At 39.3% G+C, this 25156-nt stretch overlaps 2 protein-coding genes across 2 annotated transcripts in view; one reads left to right on the forward strand and one right to left on the reverse strand.

The window, feature by feature from the left end:
- Positions 1–952: 952 nt before the first annotated feature.
- Positions 953–17504, reverse strand: LOC117293916 (crooked neck-like protein 1). The gene is made up of 14 exons (XM_033776403.1): positions 17390–17504; positions 16017–16106; positions 15062–15216; positions 13718–13801; positions 12157–12398; positions 11033–11211; positions 9647–9808; positions 7925–8125; positions 7030–7170; positions 6677–6823; positions 4094–4288; positions 3519–3674; positions 2264–2356; positions 953–1487 (listed from the first exon to the last, which is right to left on the reverse strand). Exons 1-14 carry the CDS (start codon positions 17432–17434, stop codon positions 1116–1118), a joined length of 2262 nt encoding a protein of 753 aa, XP_033632294.1. The 5' UTR covers positions 17435–17504; the 3' UTR covers positions 953–1115.
- A 242-nt stretch (positions 17505–17746) lies between these two features.
- The window catches only part of LOC117300783 (cilia- and flagella-associated protein 61-like), a 29661-nt gene continuing 22251 nt past the window's right edge, over positions 17747–25156 (forward strand). Inside the window, exons 1-6 of the mRNA XM_033784582.1 lie at positions 17747–17830; positions 21123–21285; positions 22156–22306; positions 22834–22910; positions 23787–23981; positions 24683–24815. Of these exons, the coding sequence (XP_033640473.1) occupies positions 21140–21285; positions 22156–22306; positions 22834–22910; positions 23787–23981; positions 24683–24815 (702 nt within the window). The 5' untranslated portion in view covers positions 17747–17830; positions 21123–21139. The remainder of the gene's footprint in view (positions 17831–21122; positions 21286–22155; positions 22307–22833; positions 22911–23786; positions 23982–24682; positions 24816–25156) is intronic.

Genomic DNA, 25156 nt, shown 5'->3' on the forward strand with positions numbered 1-25156 from the left:
TGTATGTTTGCAGTATCTCAAGAATCATTCTTTAATCTCCACCAGATTTGATAATTCGGCACCGAAAGTGTCACTTTTACAGACATGAGGCATAATAAATGTACACTTTTTGTTATTTTAATTAGATAAAAGTTTCCATTTAAGTTGTTTCGCCTATACATGTATAGACCATAGATTGTGTGTCATGACATGTTTACAACAGTGTAACAAAGTAATAACTTCCTGCAGGCACAAGTTGTAAACAGCTTAAGGAAGAAAGCGTACAATCATACTTTTGTGCACCATACTTTTGTTCTGTCACCTCTGTGGAAAGTTGGTCACAACTCAAAGTTCGTTCAGCTGTTATTTTTACAATTCTTGATTTTATGTGGATTTACAATAAAAAAAGAAGTATGAACAGTGTAGCATTTCGCCTAGCAGAAATACTCTGGAATGTACAAGGTAACTTTTTGGGTCAACAAGGCAACTTGATCTATATTGGGACAGGCCTGATACTTCACAGAGGCAACACAGGCGTTTGCCTCCATGCCCCCAGGTCATTGCCTAGGTGCCCTTATAATTGCTCCGATAGGAGAAAATGCCTTGGTGCCCTAGCCCGTTTCAAATCGAAGCATACTGTCCTGCTGGGAACATCGCAATGGAGATGGGGGTTCCATGATGTTCACGGGAGAAACATTCCTTTTTACCAAACCGGATGTTGAACACCTCTCAACTGTACGTTTAGGAAGCCACTCCAGGCATTTAAATGCAGTAAAGATTTCTGAAGATTCTGACGGTTCTATCGGTATGTCCAAATAAGAAAGAGATCCTAAGGTGATACTGTCTTATCCACAAAATTACAACAGTATCGACTTAGACTCGCAGGGCACTCTTACAGAAACACCAAAGAAGCTGTCTCTCAGCTTATCACCTGTTCACCAAATAATGGAAGGAGGTAAAGAGAGAGAGAGAGAGAGAGAGAGAGAGAGAGAGAGAGAGAGAGAGAGAGAGAGAGAGAGAGTGATACTGTCCTTGATTCTCTCAGAATCTTCCTAGCAGAAGTCTCACTGCACATTCCTGATAGTTCCTCTGTTGCGAGATGATCTTTTGAGATTCTGAAAATCAGGCACTGTGGATTATTTGTCAGAATCCGACGAGTCACTAGAATCGCTAGATTTCGCTTTCGACTCTGTCTCTTTTGTTCTCCTCGACTTCTTCTCGTCATCGCTGCCATCGCTACTGCTGCTATCATCATAGTCCGCATCGTTGTACTGAGCCGCTGCCTTTTTGGCTCCATCCTCGCGCTCCTCACCCTCTTGCAAGTTCTCTTTGTCTTCATCATCATCATCATCAACATCTTCCTTATCAGAATCATCTTCCTCATCACTGGAATCTTCTTGCTGGTGCTGCTTCCACTTCTTAGCCATGGCGAGCAGCCTGAGGTTGGGCAAATTGGATTCGTCATTAGGGAAGATGTAGTCGTAGTACTCCTCCCATCCTGCGTCCGACTGGGGGTAAGAGAAATATTTTATTTTTATATTGGATTTTGAACTGATACTTTTTGTTATTTATTTATACCAAACCGACAGCAGCCAAATACAGGAAAAGATATTACACAAAAATATTCATATAGCCTGTGTGTGTACAAAGTTAACAATAAAAATATAAACAGAAATAAGAAAAGGGAAGGGTAAATGAAGGTTGAGATTGGACAGGACTTGACCTTGCATTACCATTAGCACCTCATACCGTTAGACGTTCTGTTACTTCTCTTAGCCTAAGGGTCATACACGAGGTGAATTACAGGCAACCAGTTCCAGGCAATCGCAATCAAGAAAAAGTGCACAGCAACAATCATGGATACAAAAAAATTTTTTCTCCATATTTTGAGCAACGGTTCGAAAACTACTGATGTAGAAGTTATCTCAATATTAATGATACATCAATCAGCTATCGCTGTGTCAACGGTGAATGAAACGCGCTTGAATTCGTCGAATACAAGATCTGCAAAGAGTTACTCATTATGTATCTGTTGTTCATTTGGTGTCTTTGTAACAAATTGTACCCTTGATTGTGGCTGTGCACAAAGGCATTCAAATTTGAATGTTGACATATTATTCATAGGGATCGCAAGACATTGTTTGAAAAATTACTCATGTGCTTCCAAAGTGGTCCCGTAGCATGCACTACAGTTGGTTGCCTCAAAGTTGACTGTAAAAGTTTCCTCGTACGACAAGAGGCGAAACGGACTACAAATTTTGTAAAAATCATCAGAGAATCTTACCCCATCTTCAGTTTGTATCTTCCGTCTCCTCTTGACCCTGTTTGGCATTTGTTTCTTGACGTCTGCGATGTTCTCCTCGTCACCACACTCCTCCTACAAAGTGAAGCGAACACACTCAATAACATCAGGAACCAGACATGTGCAACAGCCCCCATCACTGCCACCAGTGTTGCAGCAAGACCATTTTTAGTGGTGGGCTCTAAGTTCAATTTAGTTCACCAAGGGCGAGCAGCTCAATAAATTATTCATGTTTAGACAAGATATTGAGTCATTATTGCTTAAGTGCAATCTGGGTGAAATCTGTGCTGGACACCAGTAAAAACCAAAATTAATACTCTTTATCCCCGATGTAAATTTAACATCTCTTATATCGTTGCAGTACCCGCTGCCAAAATATAGGATTCAAACTGCCTCTAGCTAACGGGCAACCTCAGTTGTCTAGTTGGTAAGACACTGCTCTAGAATTGCAAGGGTCATGGGTTAGAGTAACATGCCTGTGATATTTTTTCACAGGACTCGGGAAAGTACTGTGTATTCAGTGCTAACCAACAACAGTATATGGGTAAAAACCATAATTAATTTAACCTTATCAGTCTTTAGCACTTGTTTGTTCTAAAGTAGCCGATTATCATCTTCAAAGATATAAAGAAATGTATCTATTAATTTTGTTTTATTTTTGTTTTGTTTTAGCCTTCAAAAAGACTCTGCTAGTAGGGATAAAACATAAAAGTTGGAGAAAAAGAAACAAAAAATGTGGTTCATTTATCAATTCTGGAAGTGAAGCTAAGGACTCTCAGAAAAGCAAACTTAATCACTGTACTAGCCAAGAACCCAATAGAGAAGAGACAAGGCATTAAGTTTCAGTTTTAGGTGGGAAGGAAACCTAGAGAATTATTCTAGGTAAAACCCATGCAGTCAGGTAGGGACTGAAAATAATCCACATAGTGCCCTCCAGCGAGATTTGAACCAGGGTTTTAGTACTGTCCTTTTTTCTTTCAGTATTGTTGACATTGACATTTTTTTTTTTTTACTTTTGTAAATCTCATCTTTTAAAACTGGTTGTTTAACATCATTAACTACATGCCAGCTTTCTGGATCTAGATTCCTTAAATTATTTTTACTGTGTAATACTTTGCTTTGTATAAATTTTGTATGTCCAGACTTTTATTGTTGTTCTTTTCTAGCGCCTTGAGGGGAGTCTTTCTGCTATTGTTTTTGTGCTTAATAAATTTGTCTTAATTATTATTTTCTTTACCTCAAAGTCTTTCCAGGCTTCAAGTAGAATGAGACGCTCCTCCTTTTCTTCAGTGTCTCTCAATCCCTTGTTTGCATCCTTGTAGATTCTCCTGGCCCTCTCCAAGCATCCCTCCAAGCCGATAGACAGCTCAAACTTAGCAAAACTTATCCATACCTAGTCACAATGGGGTAAAAACAGGTACATGTGAGGCTGAAGTTATAGTCAGAATGGGGTAAAATTGGTATAAGTGATAATAAAGTTCTAGTCAGAAAGGGGTAGAACGGGTAAATGTGAGGTTAAAGTTAAAGTCAGAATGGGGTAGAATTGGTATAAGTGATGTTAAAGTTCTAGTCAGAATGGGGTAGAACGAGTATATGTGAGGTTAAAGTACTACTAGTCAGAATTGGGTAGAACGGGTATATGTGAGGTTAAAGTTATAGTCAGAATGGGGTAGAACGGGTACATGTGAGGTTAAAGTTATAATCAGAATGGGGTAGAACGGGTACATGTATGTGAACGGGCAAATGCTGTGTTTGTAATATTATTATTAAATGTATACAATCCTGGACAACGCTGGAATAGTGGATGTTTACCTTGACGTGCTGCGTTCTCTGTAGGAGGCACTTGTAGAGTGCCCTCGTCCTGTCGTACTCCTCTTGCTCAATCTCAAAGTCGATGTAGGCTTTCCATAACACCTCGGGCATGTCCAGCTTGGTCTGGTTGATGGCCAGATCAAATATGCCCCTCGCTCTATCAATATCGCCCAAGATGCTTTCCAGTTCCGTGAACTACTCAAAAAAGAAAACATGACAAGATCATTTTAACTTCTCCCTCGCATCAATTCACGGAGTTAAAAAAAAAAACATATTCGTTCGGGCTGGCATTGCTATGTTTGAATATCTCCAGCCGGTAGGCAGCATTATCAAGACACACAACACCAGATACCACTGTTACGCAGATGACATACAGCTGTACGTGTCATTTCCACCAACCTGTGCTGCAATGTCATCGGCTACAAAGCAAATGGAGATGTGTATCAAGGACATCAACAGATGGATGGCACAGCTGGTCTGAAACTCAATCATCACAAGTCAGAGTTAATCATCCTGGGCTCAAGGCAAATGCTGAACAACGTCGCCACAAAGGACTCTTGCATCCATGTAGGAAACAACTCAGTCTACCCATCTTCCAAAACTCATAATCTTGGGGTTATCTTCAACACCAGCATGTCCTTCGATGATCATGTTTCTCACACATCGAGGTCTATCAGATTCCAGCTTCGCAACCTAAGCTTTGTCCGCAAGTACCTGAGCTGAGATGCAACTGAACAGCTAGTCCGCATCCTTATTTCTTCTCGTCTTGATTTCTGCAATTCCCTCTTTCTCGGCCTTTCCCAACAACAGCTGTCTAAACTTCAACGCCTTCAGAACTCCGCAGCTAGACTGGTAACCCTCACCAAGAAGGCATGTCACATAACACCTGTTCTTCAGTCTCTTCACTGGTTACCTATTGAAAAGCGAAATCCTGTTTGAAAGTTTGTTGCTGGTCTACCACGCAGTCCATGGCTCCTCACCAACCTACTTGCAGAACTCTATCCAGGCATATCAACCATCTTGCAGACTACGGTCATCTCACTCTTTGCTTCTTCAAGTTTACCGATCTTGGCACCCTTGGGGTGACCACAGCTTTTCCCACGCAGGCCCATCTCTCTGGAACAATCTACCTCTTCTTCTTCGCCAAGCCTCATCTGCTAGTTCTTTCAAGCAACTTCACAAAACTCATCTGTTCACTTCGTAATTCTTTTTCATTGAACTGTTTAATTACCCTGCATCTCTACATTAGTTAGTCTTAGTGTCATTGTTGTATATATATATATTGTTCTTTATTTTGGTTTGTTTCGGTATAAATTATTGCTTGTACAGCGCCATGAGCATCATGCTTGACGGACCTAAGTGTCTATGAGAGGCCACTATAATTATTATTATTATTAGAATATATCCTTCCGGTTTTGCACAAACATTTGGAAAAATAAAAACTTAAACTTTTCAGGGAGTCTTTTTTAAATAGTAGCTGCTGTAAGCAGGGAGAAAGTTAAATTCTAACAATTTCATTATATGTCATTAAAACAAAACAAAAATCGACTTTTGGGTGAACAAAGAAAAATTTACTTGAACATGAAAAGGTCAAACTTCAGATGAAAGTATAACATGGTTTGCCCTTAAATTTGTTAGTGACTGGCTAGCAGGACTAGGCCGTTTGTCATTATCAATTTATAATTTGGGGGGGGGGGGGCTAATCATCCTACTCGCAGCTTAGAGCTGAATTGCGAAGGATGCGGCTACAACGTGTTCGAGAAGCAGGCATGCAAGGGCGCCTTTGGCTGCCAGCCACATCAACCCATTATGACCACGGAGCACAGCCAAGAACGAAAGTGTTTGATTTTTCCCGAGGGAGGAAAACCGGATGGTCTGGAAAACCCTTGTGGCACAGCAGCGAACCAACGCACAACTCAACTCACATATGGCCCTCGCCAGGAATCGAACTGGGGTCACCTTGGTGAGAGGCGAACGTTGTACGTACATGCCAACCACAAGCACAAGCCAACCGTGCCACCCAACGAGTCCAACAGTTCATTAACCAGTCCATAATTCATACAAAATAGGGATGCTTTTCAAAACTAAACTAGCCAGCCGGACCACTTGGATATAATTAGGACATTTAGCCAGGAGCCAACTGTTAAAGGCAGTAGACACTATTGGTAATTACTCAAAATAACTATTAGCATAAAACCTTACTTGGTCACGTGTAATGGGGAGAGGCTGATAGTATAAAACATTGTGAGAAATGGCTCCCTCTGAAGTGCACAGCTTTAGAGTTAAAGTAATTTTCCACAAATTTGATTTTGAGACCTCAGATTTAGAATTTGAGGTCACAAAATCAAGCATCTGAAAGCACACAACTTTGTGTGCCAGGGTGTTTTTTCTTTCATTATTATCGCGCAACTTCAATGACCAATATATATATATATATAATTGAGCTCAAGTTTTCACATGTTTGTTATTTCATGCATATGTTGAGATACACCAAGTGAGAAGACTGGTCTTTGACATTAACCAATAGTGTCCACTGTCCTTAAGTAAGAACCCTGTAAATATTTTTTATCGCTGTTGAAATACCTTCATCCACGTGGTGCAATTCTCCGGGTTGAACTCTAGGAATTTCTGGTACAGGATGCGGCAGCGATCGAACTCTCTCAGCTGAAGCTCCAACTCGATATAACCCTTGAAGACTTTATCTTTCGGACACTTGCCTATGGCGTTGCCCTGGTAATAAAACAAGACCAAAGGTACAATTTTACCGATAAATACTAAAATCTCTCTTTTGAGAATTGGGTCTGGGGTTTCATCAGCACCAGTCCAATTTGTTATTCCTATCTTGTGGAAGAACGTAATGTTTAAAGGTTTTTCTTTTTCTAAGTTTTGCTTTTCGAGCAGCAACATTAACTCCAAAAAATGTTAAAAAAACTTACCAGAATCTTGCGAGCAAAGTTAAGGTTCTTCTGTCGGATCTCAAAGTGCGCAAACATGAGCCAGACTTTAGCAAAAGTGAACTTCTTATGTGGGATCATGTCCAAGCATGCCTTGTACACTTGCCGTGTCCTCTCCATGTCCTAGTAATAAAAATGAAGGGAAACATATGTGTCCTGAAATCGCCATTATCAGAATATGTACAATCTTTTGTGTGTACACAAAAAGTGTCCTCAATCGTAGAAGCCTGAACATCTAACCTCACACTTCGAGGCTCATGAATCACACCAGAGATCTGCCTGTTAGCCCATGTCCATTATCACCTTTGACCTCCCATTCATTTCACATGACCTTTGTTGTCCAAGAGATTCGCAGTTAAATCTGACCTACATATACCAATACCTGTCCTTAGTCGATAAAGACAGGGGACCAGTCTACAATCATGCATGTACAACCAATAATATTTATACACATTATCACAAGAGAGCATTATCACTCAAGAAACGCTATTGACTTTGGGATGTACCCATGTAACACAAATCAGCAAGATATATTTTTGTTTGGTTAGAAAGACTTGTTCATTTGTATTACAGAGTTTGGAAAACCTCAAAAAGCTTGTCATTACAGGTTAAAAATGCAAATAAAAAGCAATCATTGAGTTTTAAAAAAACTTAATACCCAAGTTAATGATGCTTGCACTAACATCAAATGAGACTACCTGCTCTCGCTAACCTTGAGTCTTGAGTAATTTCATCCTTAAACAGCTCACGTAGGGAGCTAAATTGGGATGGTGCGTTGGTGACGTCAATCTGATTGTGTTTTGTTTACACCTAAAAAAGTTACTTAAGATTTTGTTTTTTAAACAGCAATGAGGGAAAATTACTACTGGCTACATACCTTGACATTCAACTCTTCATACAGGGCGTAGTTAATCCACAGGTAAATGTAGCGTCGCCATAAGCGTTTCTCAGGGGCTGGAGGAACGTTGGCGATAGCTCGCTCGTATATCTCCCGCACCGTGTCTTCACTGCTGTCCGTTTCCAGGAGACGCAGATAGTCAAACCATGCGTCGTAGTTACTTGGGTTGGCTCTCACTTCCTAATCATCGTTTAGGGAGAAAGAAGATTGACAATGAGGGAAACAGAATCAAAGGTTTAAAGGCAGTGGACACTATCGGTAATTACTCAAAATAATTGTTATCATAAAAACTAACTTGTTAATGAGCAATAGAGAGCTGTTGATAGAGTAAAACATTGTGAGAAACAGCTCCCTCTGAAGTGACATAGTTTTTGAGAAAGAAGTAATTTTCCACGAATTTGATTTCAAGACCTTGAGGTCTCAAAATCAAGCATCTGAAGCACACAACTTTGTGTGACAAGGGTGTGTTTTCTTTCATGGTTATCTCGCAACTTCGACAACCAATTGAGCTCAAATTTAAACAGGTTTAATATCTTGTGCATATGTTGAGATACACCAAATGAAAGTACTGGTCTTTGACAATTAAAAATAGTCTCCACTGCCTTTAATAGATGTTAGATTCGCATCACGGATGGTCACCATAGTCAAGTGGTTAGACTGCAGGACTTGCAATCACAAGGTTGTGGGTTCGAATCCCAGCTACACGCTGATTTCACAATGACTAAAAGAAATATTGTAGTCTAGTTACTGAATCACAGTTACTTAATGTATGTTTGTATGGTAAGAGATTGGCTGTTGCCAGCTTGGTGTTTATACCCCCGTGTTGGAGTTTGCTGAGTTCCCTTGATGGAAAGATCAGGAACATTGTTTGTTCTCACGCTTACACCGGTGTGTATTAAGAACTGTATACTCAGTACTGTCCTGATTTCATTGAGAAAAACAAAATCACTTGGGTGGGATTTGAACCAAAAACCTTTGCATTGCTAGAGCAGATCTCTTACCACTAGACAACCGAGCTAGCCCAGTGGCTATTAAAAAGCAGTTTGAATCCTTTGTGTTGGCAAATCACTCCGGTGGGATTGAAACCGAAGACCTTTGCGTTGCTAGAGCAGATCTTTTACCACTAGACAACCGAGCTAGCCCAGTGGCTAAAGCAGTTTGAATCCTTTGTGTTAGCAGCAGGTATACCACAACCATTTAATATACATTGCTTGTAATACACATCGATGTAGGGGTACAAGCAAATTAGAATCAAAGGTTGTTTGGTTTGGTTAGGAGGGGGGGGGGGTTGATGGAAAAGATGATTCTGAAATTGTTTACAGTAAGGATATCCAACACGTCAACTTCCTGTCTACATGTTTGGAGGTTGAAGATTGAGAATGAAACAAAAAGATTTCAAGGTATTTGGGAGGGGGGGGGGGCGTATGATTTAGGTAAAAATTCACTGTTCAGTTTGTCCCGCACTGGATTCATTTTCATACGGCTTACAAGGTTTTTTTCCCGCTTTTTTCTTCCAACGGTGTTTGCCTCTCCAGTTTCTTCTCACCAGGTCTCCAGAGATGAAGTTTGAATCTTGTAAAAACGGTAATTGCTTTTTATCCGACAACGTATGTTCTGAAATTTTCCATAACTGCTCTTTTCAGGCTATTCATTTATTTATTTTTTAGAAGAAAAAAAACACGCCAGTGGGTTAAACTTTACCTCTTCGTACTGGAAGCGTCGCTTACTGACAATGATGTCCTCAATGCCAGCTCTGTCACCGTATCTTTTCTCATGGATTGTGTAAGCTTTAAAGAGTTCCTCCGAATGTTCCTTGGGAATCTTATCCAAGGCATACTTGTAGATCACCTTGGCCCTCTCGTGCTGTTAACAAAAACAACAACAAAACAAAATGTGACCCAAGCCGTTTATTTCACCAAACTCTTCCTAACTTAGGATTAATCTTAGGACTCAGTACAAGTAAAGTTCCGTATTCTGTGCCGTGAACACCCAGCAGGGTGGATACGTTGGACGCATTGAGCCCATCCTAAGTTAGGACGTTACTCGTCCCAACTCCAGATAGGACTAATCCTAGCGTTTTGTGAAATCAGCTGCTTGCTATAAAGCAGTTCGGGTTGGCTTCTGACTGGTATCCGGGAACAAAGATATTGACAAACAAGGTGACTGTCTACAAAGGGCTAGATAGCTCAGTTGCTAGAGCGCTGGAATGTCAACCCGCAGGCTCTAGTAAATTTGTTTTTGTTCAACCCCAAAACAAAATGGAATCAGACCACCTAAAAATTGGTATTAAGTAGGATATTCCAAACAACCCGATAAATCTACCACGCGACAATAGAATATATAGCAAGACAGTTCTCTAAAGAACAAACTCAACCTGGCAAGTTGATACACACATGGTGTTACCGCAAACCAAATATATATTGGATGAGCTTCCTTGAAAAATTATCAATCTATTTAATGGAAACTTGCGCTTTCAACCCTCTCCTCTCTCTCTATTAGACATAGCCATTTGCCCGTGGTCTCCTCAAATTATACCCCGCTTGAGTCACTGGTTCCGCTCCCACCACATCCCGTCTTTACAGTGCTGCTGCCTGGTGTTCGATGGTATCACAACCTAATAATTGCTCTTGTGAAGCGTGTAAGAAGTTATAAGCACTTTCAGCACTCAGATACAGTGCTAAGAAAGGGTCTGGGTACTTTTTGAAGGACACAAAACACAATGTCCATAGATTTACATTAAACTCACATAGTTGGAAGATAATGATGGTAGAAAGCTTTCTTTAAAATAATACTTGCTGAAGTGCTGTAGTTTTTGAGAAATGAGTAAAACAAGTCGCAAAAAATAATTTTAACATAAAAACTGTACTTTAATGACATTGTTTTACTCATTTTTCAAAAACTACAGCACCTCAGCAAGTAATATTTTAAGATTAGCTTTCTACCATCAATATCTTCAAACGATGTAAGCTTAATGTTAATCTGTGGACATTGTGTTTTGTTTCACAAAAATTACCCAAATCCTTTAAGAGTCTTACTAAATGCATAAAAGAAAGAATGGTCTTTCACTTCAATGTAAATGAATGTTACCTCTTTTTGTCTCTCCTCAAACTTTGAGAAAGCTACATAGAGTTTCTCGTCCATGTTGTCCTCCCCGAAGAACTCCACAGCACGCTCGTACACCTTCCTACAGCTAGAGACATAGTTATTGTGCTCCTCAAAGCTGGCAAAGCGAATCCAATTTTTCACCTCCGGATGGCAAATGACAAGTGTGATAAGTCAAGGAAAAATTATCAGTTCTGAGAAATCGTCAAACATACTATTTTTTGGTTCCACAAATTGTTTTCGGGTGATATGCCTTTTGCTTCAAAGGACCCAAATTTAAAAAAATCTGAAGTGGAACAAACTTCTCAGTGGGCCGAATTTCATTAAGCTGTTTCCCAGTAAGCATCAGGGGTCAATATTGCCTCTAGCCCACTAGCCCGGGACTACCAGATTTACAGCGGGGCTACTCATTTTTCCAGTTTAGCCCGGCGGGCTAGTGGGAAAATAATGCAAAAACCAATATCTCAAACCGCAATGAACTGTGCTGATGGTGTATTGTAAAGCTTGTGCAGTGACTCAATGTGTTTTTTGGGCTACCAAAATTTCATCGGGGCTTCTAAAACTTCTTGGTTACTAGCCCTGCTGACTACCATGAAAATACACATAATTTCGACCCCTGAAGCATATAAGTTTGTTGTGCTTCCTATAGCAGAAACAAATTGTGAAAGCAAGTGTGTATTCCATAAATTTACATAAATTTACATCTGTTTATACAAACCGCGGGCAAACCAGCATATCTTTTGCTTTGGTAATGGTAAGCAAAGCCAAGAGCCTTAACTGTTTAAGAGCCAATTTTTAAGCAGAAAACGTCTGCTTACAGGCTCATTTTGGTGCTTGATATAATTATTACTTGGTGTACCCCCCTTCTCCTTTAAGGGGGCGAGATGGTAGGCTCTTTGTACACAGTGGGGAAGTGCATGTTTAAGTAGAAGGAACATTTGGGACCCCTGCCACATATTGGATATGGTAACTTATACGTGCCACTTTATCTCATCTTTATTTTTGTGCAACCTCCACGCGTCGTTGCATCATTCCATGTGAGTTTGCCCAAAATTCTCAAATCAAATTCAATCAAGTCCTTAGATTCTATCAATAAATTGCAAGGATATATTTTTCATAGATGTCTCTCGCTCTGTCTAGTTCTTTATATCTGAGCTCCATCTTGATGTAAGACAGCCAGGCTTGTTCCTCCGGCTCCCACTGAATCCAGCGTTCAAACACCTGGCGTGCCCCGGCCACGTTACCGATCATCTCCTCCATGTATGTGTACTTGTACCAGAACTGTTTGGCGCGGGGGAGTATGGTGATAGCTCGGTCCCAGATATTGCGGGCATGGTTGACCTGCTTGTGCCTGAAGTACAAATAATAATAATAATAATATTGAAGTCTTATACAGCGAACGTATCTACCAAACAAGGTACTCAAGGCGCTGAGTGTATTCAAACTTTCAGAAAGATGGGTTATTGCAATGATGAATTATGAGACCCAATTATTTAGCAACTTATAAGGGTTTACAAGGTGCTACGGTGCATACAGCAGCCAAAGCCAGGAACTACGGGGCGAACCCCTTCTCTTTGCGATAAGTGCACTGGGTTCTTTAACATGCGTAACACAACAAATGGGACCAAAGGCTTTACGTTCCATCCGAAGTACAAAGCAATGGTTATATGTCTTGCTTAAGGACACAAGTGTCACAGCTGGGGATTCGAACCCACACTCTGCTGATCAGAGTTTGAATTCGGTGCTCTTAACCGCTCAGCCACAACACTTCCAAATGAAATGAGGAACGCAGCAGCATTAGTTTTGGAAAAGTGACTTTTCTGTAACTTGGAATATCAGGGCCGAGCAGTCTACTGCACTGTACTAAATGTTGAGAGTGTGGGGTTCAGACACCCAGGTATGGCACTTGTGTCCTTGAGCAAGAAACTTAATCACAATAGTTTTGCCTTCAGATGCACTGTTGCATTTTGTAATGCACGTTATCATTAAGAGAAGGGGCTTGCCCCGGTGTTTCTGGCATGGTTTGCAACAGATAGAGCAACATCACCTTGTAAACCCTATACAAGGAGCTACTTATAAATTTGTCTTACAATTTATACATAGGTCAGATGTGATACAGCACTATATGAAATGTGTGCTATTATCAAGAAATTCATCGTAAAACCAGGGCTCAAATTTACACTGGACTTCAGTCCAGAGGCCAGTAATTTTATCAGTAGTTTTATTTTTGAGCTACAAGCCCTGAGGGTGGTCTTGTGGGTTTCCGGCCCAAATTCAAGCCCCGACAGCGAATTGAGAACCTTTAACAATATGGAAAATTCAGTCTATAAAAAACCTAGTACAAAACTATTTTGTTCTCAAAAATTGTTAAAAGTTATATTTTCTTTTAGTTATCAATATAAACCACAAAGGAAACTGACTGGGTAAATTTGTTTAAATGATTTTTGGGGTTGAACGTACTGGCACCCCAAACAAAAATATTGACATAAAAGGAACACCGCCAATATAGGGCTAGATAGCTCAGTTGGTAGAGCGCCGGCAGGTTAATCTGGAGGTAGTTGGTTTGAATCACACTCTAGTCAATTCTTTTTTTCAACCCCCCAAAAAATCAATTTCTTATAGAGTTACTTATTGATAACTTAACCTCGCTGCACCTTCTCCTTCACTTACTTCATCTCCATTTCTGCATACTTCAGCCATAGTGTGATGTTCCTGTGGTCCACATCCAAAGCTCTTTCATAAACAGACCGTGCTCTACAATGAAGATAATAAAGTAAATAAAAAACAGTTTGTGAAGCAGTTTCTTTCTGAAAGAAACGGACAGTTTTCTCGATGTCATTAAAGCCATTATACACTTTCGGTACAGATTTACAAATAATTTACAGGGTTTACAGAAGGTAATCTTGAAATATTATTCAATGAAATGCTTTACTTTTTGAGAAAACATTAAAACAATATCAATTCTTGATAGCGAGAATTACGGATTTATTTTAAACACATGTCATGACACGGCGAAACGTGGGGAAACAAGGGTGGGTTTACCCGTTATTTTCTCCCGACTCCGATGACCGATTGAGCCTAAATTTTCACAGGTTTGTTATTTTATATATAAGTTGTGGTACACGAAGTGTGGGCCTTGGACAATACTGTTTACCGAAAGTGTCCAATGGCTCAACAAAAAGGGTCAACAAAAACCGAATGTGACATACGACAATAAAGTGTTGCAACATAACTGGGGGACAGTCAATTGATATCAGGCTTGCTCAGTGGTTTCTTTACTCGCATTTAACCTCAGTAGACCCTGGTTCGAATCCCACCTCTGACTGGATCCTTGCGTGTGGAGTCCTTACCTGATCGTATGGGGGTTTTCCTCCCACGTCTAAAGCTGGGCATCTAAAACCATGTATGACACTGTTTGTAAACGTAAGGCAGATTTCAGTATATTATCAGAGAGACAAATCTATTTTGTTGATGAAATCTCAGGAAAAGGTATTGTACATTTCTTAGCCAAGTATATGTGTATGTCTGTAAGTTTAAAACAATTTTTTAATGGTTTAAAGGCAGTGGACGCTATTGGTAATTACTCAAAATAATTTTTATCATAAAACCTTACTTGGTGATGAGTAATGGGAGAGGTTGATAGTTTGAAACATTGTGAGAAACGGCTCCCTCTGAAGTGACATAGTTTTCGAGAAAGAAGTTGTTTTCAACGAATTTGATTTCGAGACCTCAGGTTTAGAACTTGAGGTCTCGAAATCAACCATCCCAAAGCACACAACTTCGTGTGACAAGGGTGTTTTTTCTCTTTCATTATTAGCTCGCAAATTCGACGACCAATTGAGCTCAAATTTTCACAGGTTTGTTATTTTATGCATATGTTGAGATACACCAAGTGGGAAGACTGGTCTTTGACAATTACCAATAGTGTCCAATGTCTTTAACATTGAGGCTTTTGCCAACATGTTCCTTTTTGGAATAAAACAAGAAATCAAATCAATGATTATTAATCTGTACCTGTCAATCTCCCGTTGACTTTCCTCCCAGCTGGCATACTTGATCCAGTTTGTGACGCTAGAGCGATTCTTTCGGATGTTGTCCTCAAATTCTTTCCTCTTCTTAAGACGATACTCTTGGAGTTCTTCTGGATCGGTGATCTTCTGCTTGGGAGGCTGTTATATAAAAATAAGGAGATAATAATAAATTTTGCGTTGGTGCAAAAACGTCATATCAAGATTTTGCAAAGACGTATCTTTCACAAAATAGCTTTGGCCAAAACGTTGCATGACGGCATTTACTTGTTTCCTGTGTACAACCAGGCTACTTTTAAGCAAGATACAATTTGACAGTATCAAACTAAATGTGCTTAGCGAAAGTATACACATTTTTATACTGACACAACAAAATAACGATACTAAGGGTGTGGAATGGGTTATGTATTCATATATTCATGACTCAATGCTTCTGAAGGATTCAATCGTGACCCCCGAAACTTGTGTCTGATTGGCAGACTTTTTTGACATTTCTTGATAGTCCAGCATAAACCTCCAGACAACACACTTGAATTGAATCATTTTTTATCACTACTTATTCCCGTCTAGGGAACTTGGCAGACTCCCACAAGGGGATATAAACACCAAGCTGGCATTTCTCTCATCCATGCAATGGTTTTATGTCTATAACTAAGTTGTCATTCAGTAACTAGATGACAACACTTTTTCCAGTCATTGTGAAATCAGCGGTAAGCTTACGGGAACCTGCAACCTTGTGACTGCAAGTCCTGCAATCTAACCACAGGACCATGGTGATCCTTCTAAGGTTTAGAGCAGAACAAATAAATTTTATTGAGAAAAATCAAGACACAATGCCAAGGAGCATTTCTACAGGGATTTGAACCCACACTTCGACCACCAGAGCTTGTGTTTGATGTGCTCGAGACCGCTCAGCTCAGCTGCAGACCTATGGTTCTTACCGGTGGAACCAGCTCCAATTCTCGCTCTTTAGCTTCTCTGAGAATCTGCTCGGCAGTGATTTGGACTTCAGCTGGCATCCGGTTCTTCACCTGTATAATAAATAAAAACATATAGAAAATCATTTCACTTTGTTTACAAAAACAGATTTGGGCGAGTTGTTGAAGCTGTACTGTAAACTACATTTACAAATTACAGTTGATAAATAGGGATTTCAATAAAAATTATGTAAGCGCGAGCCACCCTCAAAGCGCTGTAAATAGTCGATACAACAAGAAAGAAACATCTAGGTAAACTTTGCAAAGGAATGGAATAAGCCTAAAAGATCTTGGACTAGTAACTACTACTTGGATAAAACTATTTTTACAGTGTGGGTAATGTTAAGCTTGGGCGATATTGATTTATTTTATTAACGATATATATCGCCGACAAAATATCGCGATATTCGATATAATCGCGATTAATTAAATTTGACATCATCAGTCTTCAAACTCCCAGTGAAAGTTGTAGAAGAGACAGTCATAGCATAAGAGAGGTGTTCTAATGACCTATTCTTCTGGTTTTACTCCAAACCCATGGGGTGCAAGATGTCTCAGGTAGGAAATACATCGCGATATTGCGATACTTAATCGATATCGCGATGTATCGCGATATATTTCGATATATCGATATTTAGATTAAAACCAAATCGATCCGATATCGAAATCGTTTCCAAATTAGTATCGCGATATTCGATAATATCGTGATATCGCCCAAGCTTAGGTAATGTATTTACTACCTGGTGCTCAACTTCAAGAGGTTTTCTAAATCAAATATTAAATTTCTAATAAATCTAAAACTAGTAAAGAGAACTTTTAAATTGAATAACAAATAAACTTGTTGTGACCACAGCAAACATGCATCATCATCAAATCAAAAGGCCTCGTTTCCTCTTGCTTGAGAAGGTCGAATAGACAGATTCCCAATGTCTGTGACATTTGTGACATAATTAGCAAGTTAAATTATTCTGTGGTAGAAAACCAAGCATAAACTGATTATTCTGTGGTAGAAAACCAAGCATAAACTGGGGAGCTGTTCCTTTCCCCCTTTTTGAAATGTTAAAATTAAAATTAAAATTTTAAAAAGTTTGTCAAAAAGAAAAGTCAGCAGAGGAGGATTGAGTGAGGTGAGTACAACAACTGGGTCTACTCTCGGACTCTCTGCTATTAGTACTACTCCTAATGATATTTGGCATTCTCTCATCCTCTCACGGGGAAATAGGGCCTATGTCGGAAATAGGTGACTTAGCATTGTCAACTGTGTAAATCAGTAATACACACCGTAATAAAAAGTCTAGTTCACAGAATTATCTTGATAAGAAACTCTCCAATATTACCTTTGCCACCTTCGGCACCTTCGTTTTAATAGTAGGTGTTGTCATTTTTACAGATGGCTCTCGCAAAAACAAAATATTTATACTTTTGTCCCCACACGACAAACGTTTTGCTTCGTTTGCAGGACGTAGAACTAAATTACTACTCTTGAGGGCGCTCTTTCTCGAAATAAAATGAATATGCATTTTATTGTTGTTAGATAACTTATTTTGTACATTTTATTAATACATTTAAACAAATAAAAAACTTAAAAGTAATTTAAACAATATTTTGGGATTTCAATTTGCTTTTAATTATTTTATATTGACGCTTTTGTTTAAAAGAAGCAAACTTAATTGATCGAGCCACCTTGTTGCCAAGGAGGTTATGCGTAGTCTGCAGTCTGCGGATTTGAGTTGTGGATTCATTTTGCATTGAAAAAAAGTCTGAAAGTAACCTTTTTGGTGAGAATAGTACTTTGATTATTTGGTGATAATAATTTGAACATTTGTTTTATACATATTTTGGGAAAAGTTTCCGTATGGCGCCACCACTTTTTCATTCGAAATAAAATAATATAGTAATCTAATTTACCTGATTGATATCCCTTTTTGTAAAAATGAGTGAAAAAGTGTTGGCGCCATACGGAAAGTTATCCTTTTATTTTTGTAAATAGGCTTTAGTTAGGGAACCTAGGGCTAGTTATGTTCAATTTAATAAGGTTTTTCCGATTCAGAAACGCAATGCATCGTGGGAAGGAATATTGGGCGGTTTCTATGCAGTTTCTACGACCTGCGCATGCAACGCCTATACCTTTGTGTGGGTTCAACAGCGCCCTCTCCTTATATTTTGCTATTCGCCATAAACCTTATAGCATAAAAAAATGCAACACGTCCACTTTTTTGACATAAGTGAATGTTAACTTAAAGTTTTTAATATAATAATAAGTCTTGTAATGCGCACGTATCCACCCTGCTGGATGTACAAGGCGCAGAAGGAAAAAACCAACAACAAACAAAACAAAACCGAACAAAGAAAAACAGACACAACAAAATTAGTCCTTGAAAACCTTTACATATACGACAAGTTTTGAGAAGAGATTTGAATGTTGTGGTACAAAGATTAAGTGTAGAGAGTTCCAGATGCATGGCGCAACTGAAGAAAAAGACCTGTCTCCCCATGAGTGTTGAGACTTGTGTTCAATGAGAAGAAGCAAGATTTCTTGATGGAGTGTAAACTTGAAGAAGTTCAGAAATATGGAGGGGAGCCTACCCGTACGATTCCAACTTATAAGATCTTATAAGATTCTTATAAAGTTCTTGTAAGATTCTTATAAGAGAGTCAGAATCATATAAGAATCCTATAAGAATAGACATGAAATAATAAATTGTTTCATCAAGTAAGAATTTTGTAAACATTTCTTATTACAAGTTTCAAGTAAGAAAAACATCTTGCTCATTTCTTACTTCAGTAAGAAACTGTTGATAAATATTTGTTGGTTCCCCTCAGGGCAGGAAGTGTAACTTGACTCTGCCAATTACATAACACTTCCTGTGGGGGTTAGTTTGAATTCTAACTGACATTCATTATAGTCAATTCATACTGCAAGTTGGTTGCACATCACTCAGACTGTGTGTTGTTTTTTTTACACCAAAATGTAAGACCTGCCATGTGGACAATGAGCATCAGCTTGAAGATGATTCGTTGAGAGATAGGGAGCCAGTGTAGTTCTTTTAGAATGGGGGTGATGGAACAGGATTTCTTAGACATTGTCACAATGCGGGCAGCAGTATTTTGGAGGCGTTGAAGACGGGAAATCTGGTTGTTAGGAAGACTGTAGAGAAGAGCATTGCCATTGTCAAGGCGAGAAGTAACAAATGCATGAATGACCTTTTTAGTGGCACTTTTGTCCAAGTACTTACGAATCTTGACAATATTTCTGATGTGGTATGATGACAGACGAACGATGTTGTTGATGTGTGGTTGAAGTGTCATCTATGAATCAAAAATAAACCAGCTTTATAGTAATGTTGATATTTTCAAAAATATTTCTGCACACGCCACACACAGTATAATTTTTCTGAACTTTTGGGGGCTTCATGAGTTTATCGTTTTCTATATATTGTACAACAAAATTACAATTTACAATAAGTTTGTTATTGGGGGGTTACTGTTGGGGGGTTATACAGTAACCTCTAGAAAGGATTTGACAAGGGGAGAGGCCAAGCTTTCCAGAACCTGTTGTCACTTTTGTACTGTTGAAACGAAGCTTATCACAGTAGGTACCTTCCTGTGCACGCCACACAATGGAAAGTCTGGATGGATAAAACTGTTGGTTGTCCAGCTATCAGCAAAAATGATTGGAAATCCCTTCTCGAAACAGAATGAGTTCTGGGTTTTATTATGATGTAGAAGCATACAAATTATGTAACCGAAACAGGACATACAACTTAACATCCCATCTAATTCTAAGGGGCAAGCTGAAAAACTTGACCAGTAGGCCACCATTTTGAAACTAGAAGGGTAGACTGATTATAACTAAGGGAATCAATGTGTGGTGAAGAGGTATTCAACTAGTGGTTTAATCCTGCCGAGGCCTGGTACTTGATCAATTTACCGAGACGAAGTCAAGGTAAATTATCAAGAACCAGGCTTCGGCGGGTTTAAACCACTAGTTAAAAACCGATTCAACACACATTACAATTTACAATAAGTTTGTTATTGGGGGGTTACTGTTGGGGGGTTATACAGTAACCTCTAGAAAGGATTTGACAAGGGGAGAGGCCAAGCTTTCCAGAACCTGTTGTCACTTTTGTACTGTTGAAACGAAGCTTATCACAGTAGGTACCTTCCTGTGCACGCCACACAATGGAAAGTCTGGATGGATAAAACTGTTGGTTGTCCAGCTATCAGCAAAAATGATTGGAAATCCCTTCTCGAAACAGAATGAGTTCTGGGTTTTATTATGATGTAGAAGCATACAAATTATGTAACCGAAACAGGACATACAACTTAACATCCCATCTAATTCTAAGGGGCAAGCTGAAAGACTTGACCAGTAGGCCACCATTTTGAAACTAGAAGGGTAGACTGATTATAACTAAGGGAATCAATGTGTGGTGAAGAGGTATTCAACTAGTGGTTTAATCCTGCCGAGGCCTGGTACTTGATCAATTTACCGAGACGAAGTCAAGGTAAATTATCAAGAACCAGGCTTCGGCGGGTTTAAACCACTAGTTAAAAACCGATTCAACACACTTTGATTCCCATTCATAAATACCTTTTCGGTCAAAAAACATCAACACTTTTTTTCAAAAAGTAAAATAAATGCAAAAATTATAATTGTTCAATGATTTCTTTCAACACAACACCCCTCCAGCTATGAAATGGTAAGGCCCTTGGGTAAACAACTACTTATAAGGAGATTGCTGTGCACGTCGCGCGTATCTTGTGATGTGGCACAACTGTTTCAGCCGTTGCTCTCGACCAATAGGAATGAATAAACTGTCTTATAAGCACAGGTGTATGCTCGCGTGTCACGTCTATGTTTCAACACTTTTTACTGGTCATTATCAAAGGTTTATACACATCCACGTGATGCGCTCTCCACCAATAGGAATAGCGAAACTGTCTTAGGTATTTATGAATTTGAAAACGAATACACTCTACTACTAGCAGTCAAAACAAAATGTAAAATCTCAAGACCTGGCAGACTTAATATTATTTTAAAATTGTTTTCCTATTCTTTTTACCTAGGTTACTGATTATCCACAATGACAGCAGTTTTGATGTCAAGCAATGGTCCAGCAGAAGTCATCAATGCACGTCGGACTGAATCCCTCGATGCGCCAAACATTCTGAAACTAGTGGGACCATCAACGGAACCTCAGTTTGGACTTGTCAATGTTGTCAATTTAATGTAAGAGGAAACATCAATCAACACTCGGTAGAACAGCAGTCCTTTTTTGAGAATCATAGTAATTTTTCTTGTTATTTTTGGGGGTGAAAAACAATGTCCGAAGAGGAGTGCCTTTTGTATTCCTGCTGCTTTAAAGTAACCCTCTGCACCCATAGCAATGATGCCCAGTGCTTTTGGGGTGGTGCCCTTTTGAAAGTTCCAATACAAATTAACATTTTCCTTATAGAAATGCCCCTTACCATAGAGAAATTGCCGTACCCCTTCAAGAGCGAAGTTAAAAGCCCTGTGTTCTTCTATACTGCAAACATTAACCCTAATAGAGACCAAAGCAATTGTGAGCAACTGGCACCAAATTGTACATTATATTAGCATGTTCACAAACACGGCAAGGTTTGACCATAGAGAAAGACTGACCTATCTCCAAGTTCTACTCAATCAAAAAGGTTGAGTTAAAGGCCAAGTTCTACATGTTTTCAAGTAATACCCATGTCAACACACTAAATCTACATTTCTAAAACAAAATCAAATGTCTGTTTTGTTTTATTTTCAGATTATTTTTGTTGGAAAAAGGGAATACAAAATTTGTATTGTTAGCTAAATGCCTTTACCTAATGTGATGACACAGAATTGAATGGTTTGTAAGGCCAATGTCACACAAGGTAGTTTATAGGCTAGAAATGCATTCATATTTGAATGTTTAAATATTTGTCTAAGGGATCGTTAAAGATGTTTGAAAAATAACTCATGTGCTACGGAAGTGGTCCCCCATGCACTGAAGATGGTTGCCTGAAAAACTTGCCTTGTGGCCCTTATTGGGCATGTCAAAGTGTAAAGTTGTTCATCCTTATTCTTGAATTTGTTTCATTTCAGTGAGAAGGCAGTCTTGGCTGTGACGCTCAACAATGACAAGGAACAGATCTTGGCTCACTCAGCTTTCTTTGATTATCCTAACGTTCCCGAGGTTGACCCAGCCACTTGGCAAGAGTGGCTCAACACCTACTATGACTGTGAGAAATGCACTGTAAGTACGATACAATGCGCATGCTGGTTAAATCTGAATCCAAAAGTAAACGCAAAGAAGGACTTTCATAATACAAAACGGGATATGGAATAATTTCCTTTCATGGTGTATAGTGGACTCCAGCTATAGACTAGAGGTCTGGGCCCATTTTCATAAGGCTGCTGCTTAACATTAAGCAGATGTAACACTGCTTGACAAATTTATTTGCTTAGCATAAATTGAGTGGGGCTCTAGTCACAACAATGTACACGTAAACTTAATGTAATTTTGGCTGGTAACCTTTTTCTGTTTAAAGCAATACTTTTTTGTGTTTAGCAAGTTTTGTGCTTACAGGCTTTATGAAATTGGGCCTGGATGTTTCTTATCAGCAGAGTGGGTTTGAGTCCATATGTTAAAACTTGTGTCTTTAAAAGGAGACACTTAATCATCATTGCTTCTTCTTGTGGATAGGAATAAAGCTGTAGGGTTTTTGTGTTGTACGTATTACTAAGGCCTTTTATTGTTATTTGTTGTATCTTTATTTACAGCCCTTGAACACATTGTTCATGCACTATTTTGCAGCAAAGCAAGAGTTTTCACACGGCAGTGCAAGGGAGATCATTCGGTAAGCACACAGTGTAAACTGTACTGTAATCTTAAGCGTATAAGTCACCCAGTATGTGAGCCAATATCAGCAGATCAAGATTAGGTGTCAACTTATAATCTTGTGGAAGTGGCGTGGCCAAGCGGTTAAGAGCACCGAATTCACTCTGGTGTTTCTGATCAGCAGAGTGTGGGTTCGAATCCCCAGCCGTGACACTTGTTTCCTTAAGCAAGACACTTAACCATTGCTTCGTCCTTCGGATGGGATGTAAAGCCGTTGGTCCCATGTGTTGTGTGACGCATGTAAAAGAACCCAGTGCACTTTATTGAAAAGAGAAGGGGTTCGCCCAGTTGTTCCTGGCCGTGGCTGCTGTATGCGCCGTAGCACGTTGTAAACCCTTAGGTGCTACATAACTGGGTCTCAGAATTCATCACTGCAATAACCTATCTTTCTGAAAGTTTGTATATACTCAGCGCCTTGAGTACCTTGTTTGGTAGATACGTGCGCTATATAAGACTTTGATATTATGATTACATTATAAGCCGCACCACCCTATATGCCACACCTAACCTGCGTTATGACCAACACAAAATGGTACTGAACTGTACCAATTGCTAACTGTTTAATGTTTGTATGTACTTGAATGCAATTTTCTGCGGTCATGTCTCACTTTCTACCCATGGGTTCTACTTAATCGACTGGCACGTAAGAAGGTGGGGGCTACACTTTACTGATTTGGGCTGTCGATCCAGATCAACTGTCACAAGGTGCACGTTGCCATCTATGGTTATCCTAGAGTTCAAAGTTGTCCCTGTAGTTTTTCCCCAAAAAATTCTGGAAAAAAAATATACAAAAATTGTATTAATTTCTAACCTTAAAATTATCTTCATTTTGCAGCACTGTCTTTAATGCAGTACCAGACATTCACTTCTTGTACCTCATTGTACCCAATGGCATCTTCCCTGAGCCTGCCTTGGCTGACATCTTCAAGCCACTGGAGAAGAAGTTTGGAGCAAAACCTCTAGAGAAATATTCCATATTTGTCTGTCACAGACATGACCACGCTCCGGTTCTCTTCGTTAGGAAAGCCAGGTACTGTCAGTTTGATAATATTTTTTTTTTTTGGGGGGGGGGGGGCTAACGAAAGGAATTTAACCCATCACCCTTGGAAATGGTTACAACAATAATTTTCCGTTCTGAAGCTTCGGTTTGGGCTCAGCCTCTGGCTTGGGCTCCACTTGCTCCCCCTGCAGTTGAAACGCAACTCAGCGTTTGTCATGCATTTTGGAGCAGCGTGTATTTTGAATGCATTTCCTGGAGCCGGAGCCTGAGGTTTGAGAAAGGCCCACTGCTTCTTAAAGCGATGGTATACATTTGGTAATCACTCCTAATTTAATGGCTATAAAACCTGCTTGGTGAGAAAAACAACAGCTTTCGATAGTATGAAGCATTTTGAAAATCAACAAAGCAATAATAACAAAAAATTATATTCTCATTACAAAAGAATTAAAAACAATGTTTGCTCGTAACGGTCCGACAAAATCACCTAGTTGTAGCCATATTCTCGCTACTTCCATGCTCGTATAATTGGTATTTAAATGCATTGAAAAACGGGACCGGCAAAAAACCTTGTATAAACTGCATACAATAAGTGGCAAAACACATTGAGGGGATGCAACTTTTTTTTGTCACATAATTATACAGTTATAAACCACAACGGAAAATGACTAGGTAAAATTGGTTTCAAAAAGTGTTGCTTTTCAAACTTTTGTGTTTTTGATTCTTTGTTTCAGGGTGGAAGACCATGATGACCTGACGCCTATATTCAACCGTCAGAGTGACATGTTGAAGACGACGTATGGAGATTACTTCTTAGCAGAGTTGATTGAGTCTCAAGATGAGGATAACCATGCTATTATTGTTGAGGTGAGCCGACATTGATATTCCACTCTTCTTGTCATGAAAAACTCCAGACGATGTTGTATCATATTGTTTATATGATTTTGGGTTGAACAAAGAAAAATTGACTACATGTACAAGCAGGATTTGAACCATGGACCTCCGGATCAAAGTGCCAGTGCTCACCAACTGAGCTATGTAGTCCTATGTTGGCAGTCTCCCTTTTTGAAGTGTGTGTACTCAATTTTGGTTAATGGCCTAAAAATTTAAAACCTAGTAGAGTCTTTCTCAAAGGCCTCTCTGTTTTAGCCTTAAGACTCCTAGGATCGAAACGTCAGGCCATTAACTAATAATACATGTATACTATT

Source organism: Asterias rubens, chromosome 1, assembly GCF_902459465.1.
Source record: "Asterias rubens chromosome 1, eAstRub1.3, whole genome shotgun sequence".
Taxonomy (NCBI): Eukaryota; Metazoa; Echinodermata; class Asteroidea; order Forcipulatida; family Asteriidae; genus Asterias; species Asterias rubens.

Excerpts from the sequence above, each read along its gene's own strand:
- LOC117293916 (XM_033776403.1), bottom strand. The coding sequence starts at position 17,434 with ATGACAACACCTACTATTAAAACGAAGGTGCCGAAGGTGGCAAAG. Across the intron at positions 15,217-16,016 it reads AATTGGAGCTGGTTCCACCG|CCTCCCAAGCAGAAGATCAC; the intron begins GTAAGAACCATA and ends TTTATATAACAG. Across the intron at positions 7,171-7,924 it reads ATGAAGAGTTGAATGTCAAG|GACATGGAGAGGACACGGCA; the intron begins GTATGTAGCCAG and ends TTTTATTACTAG.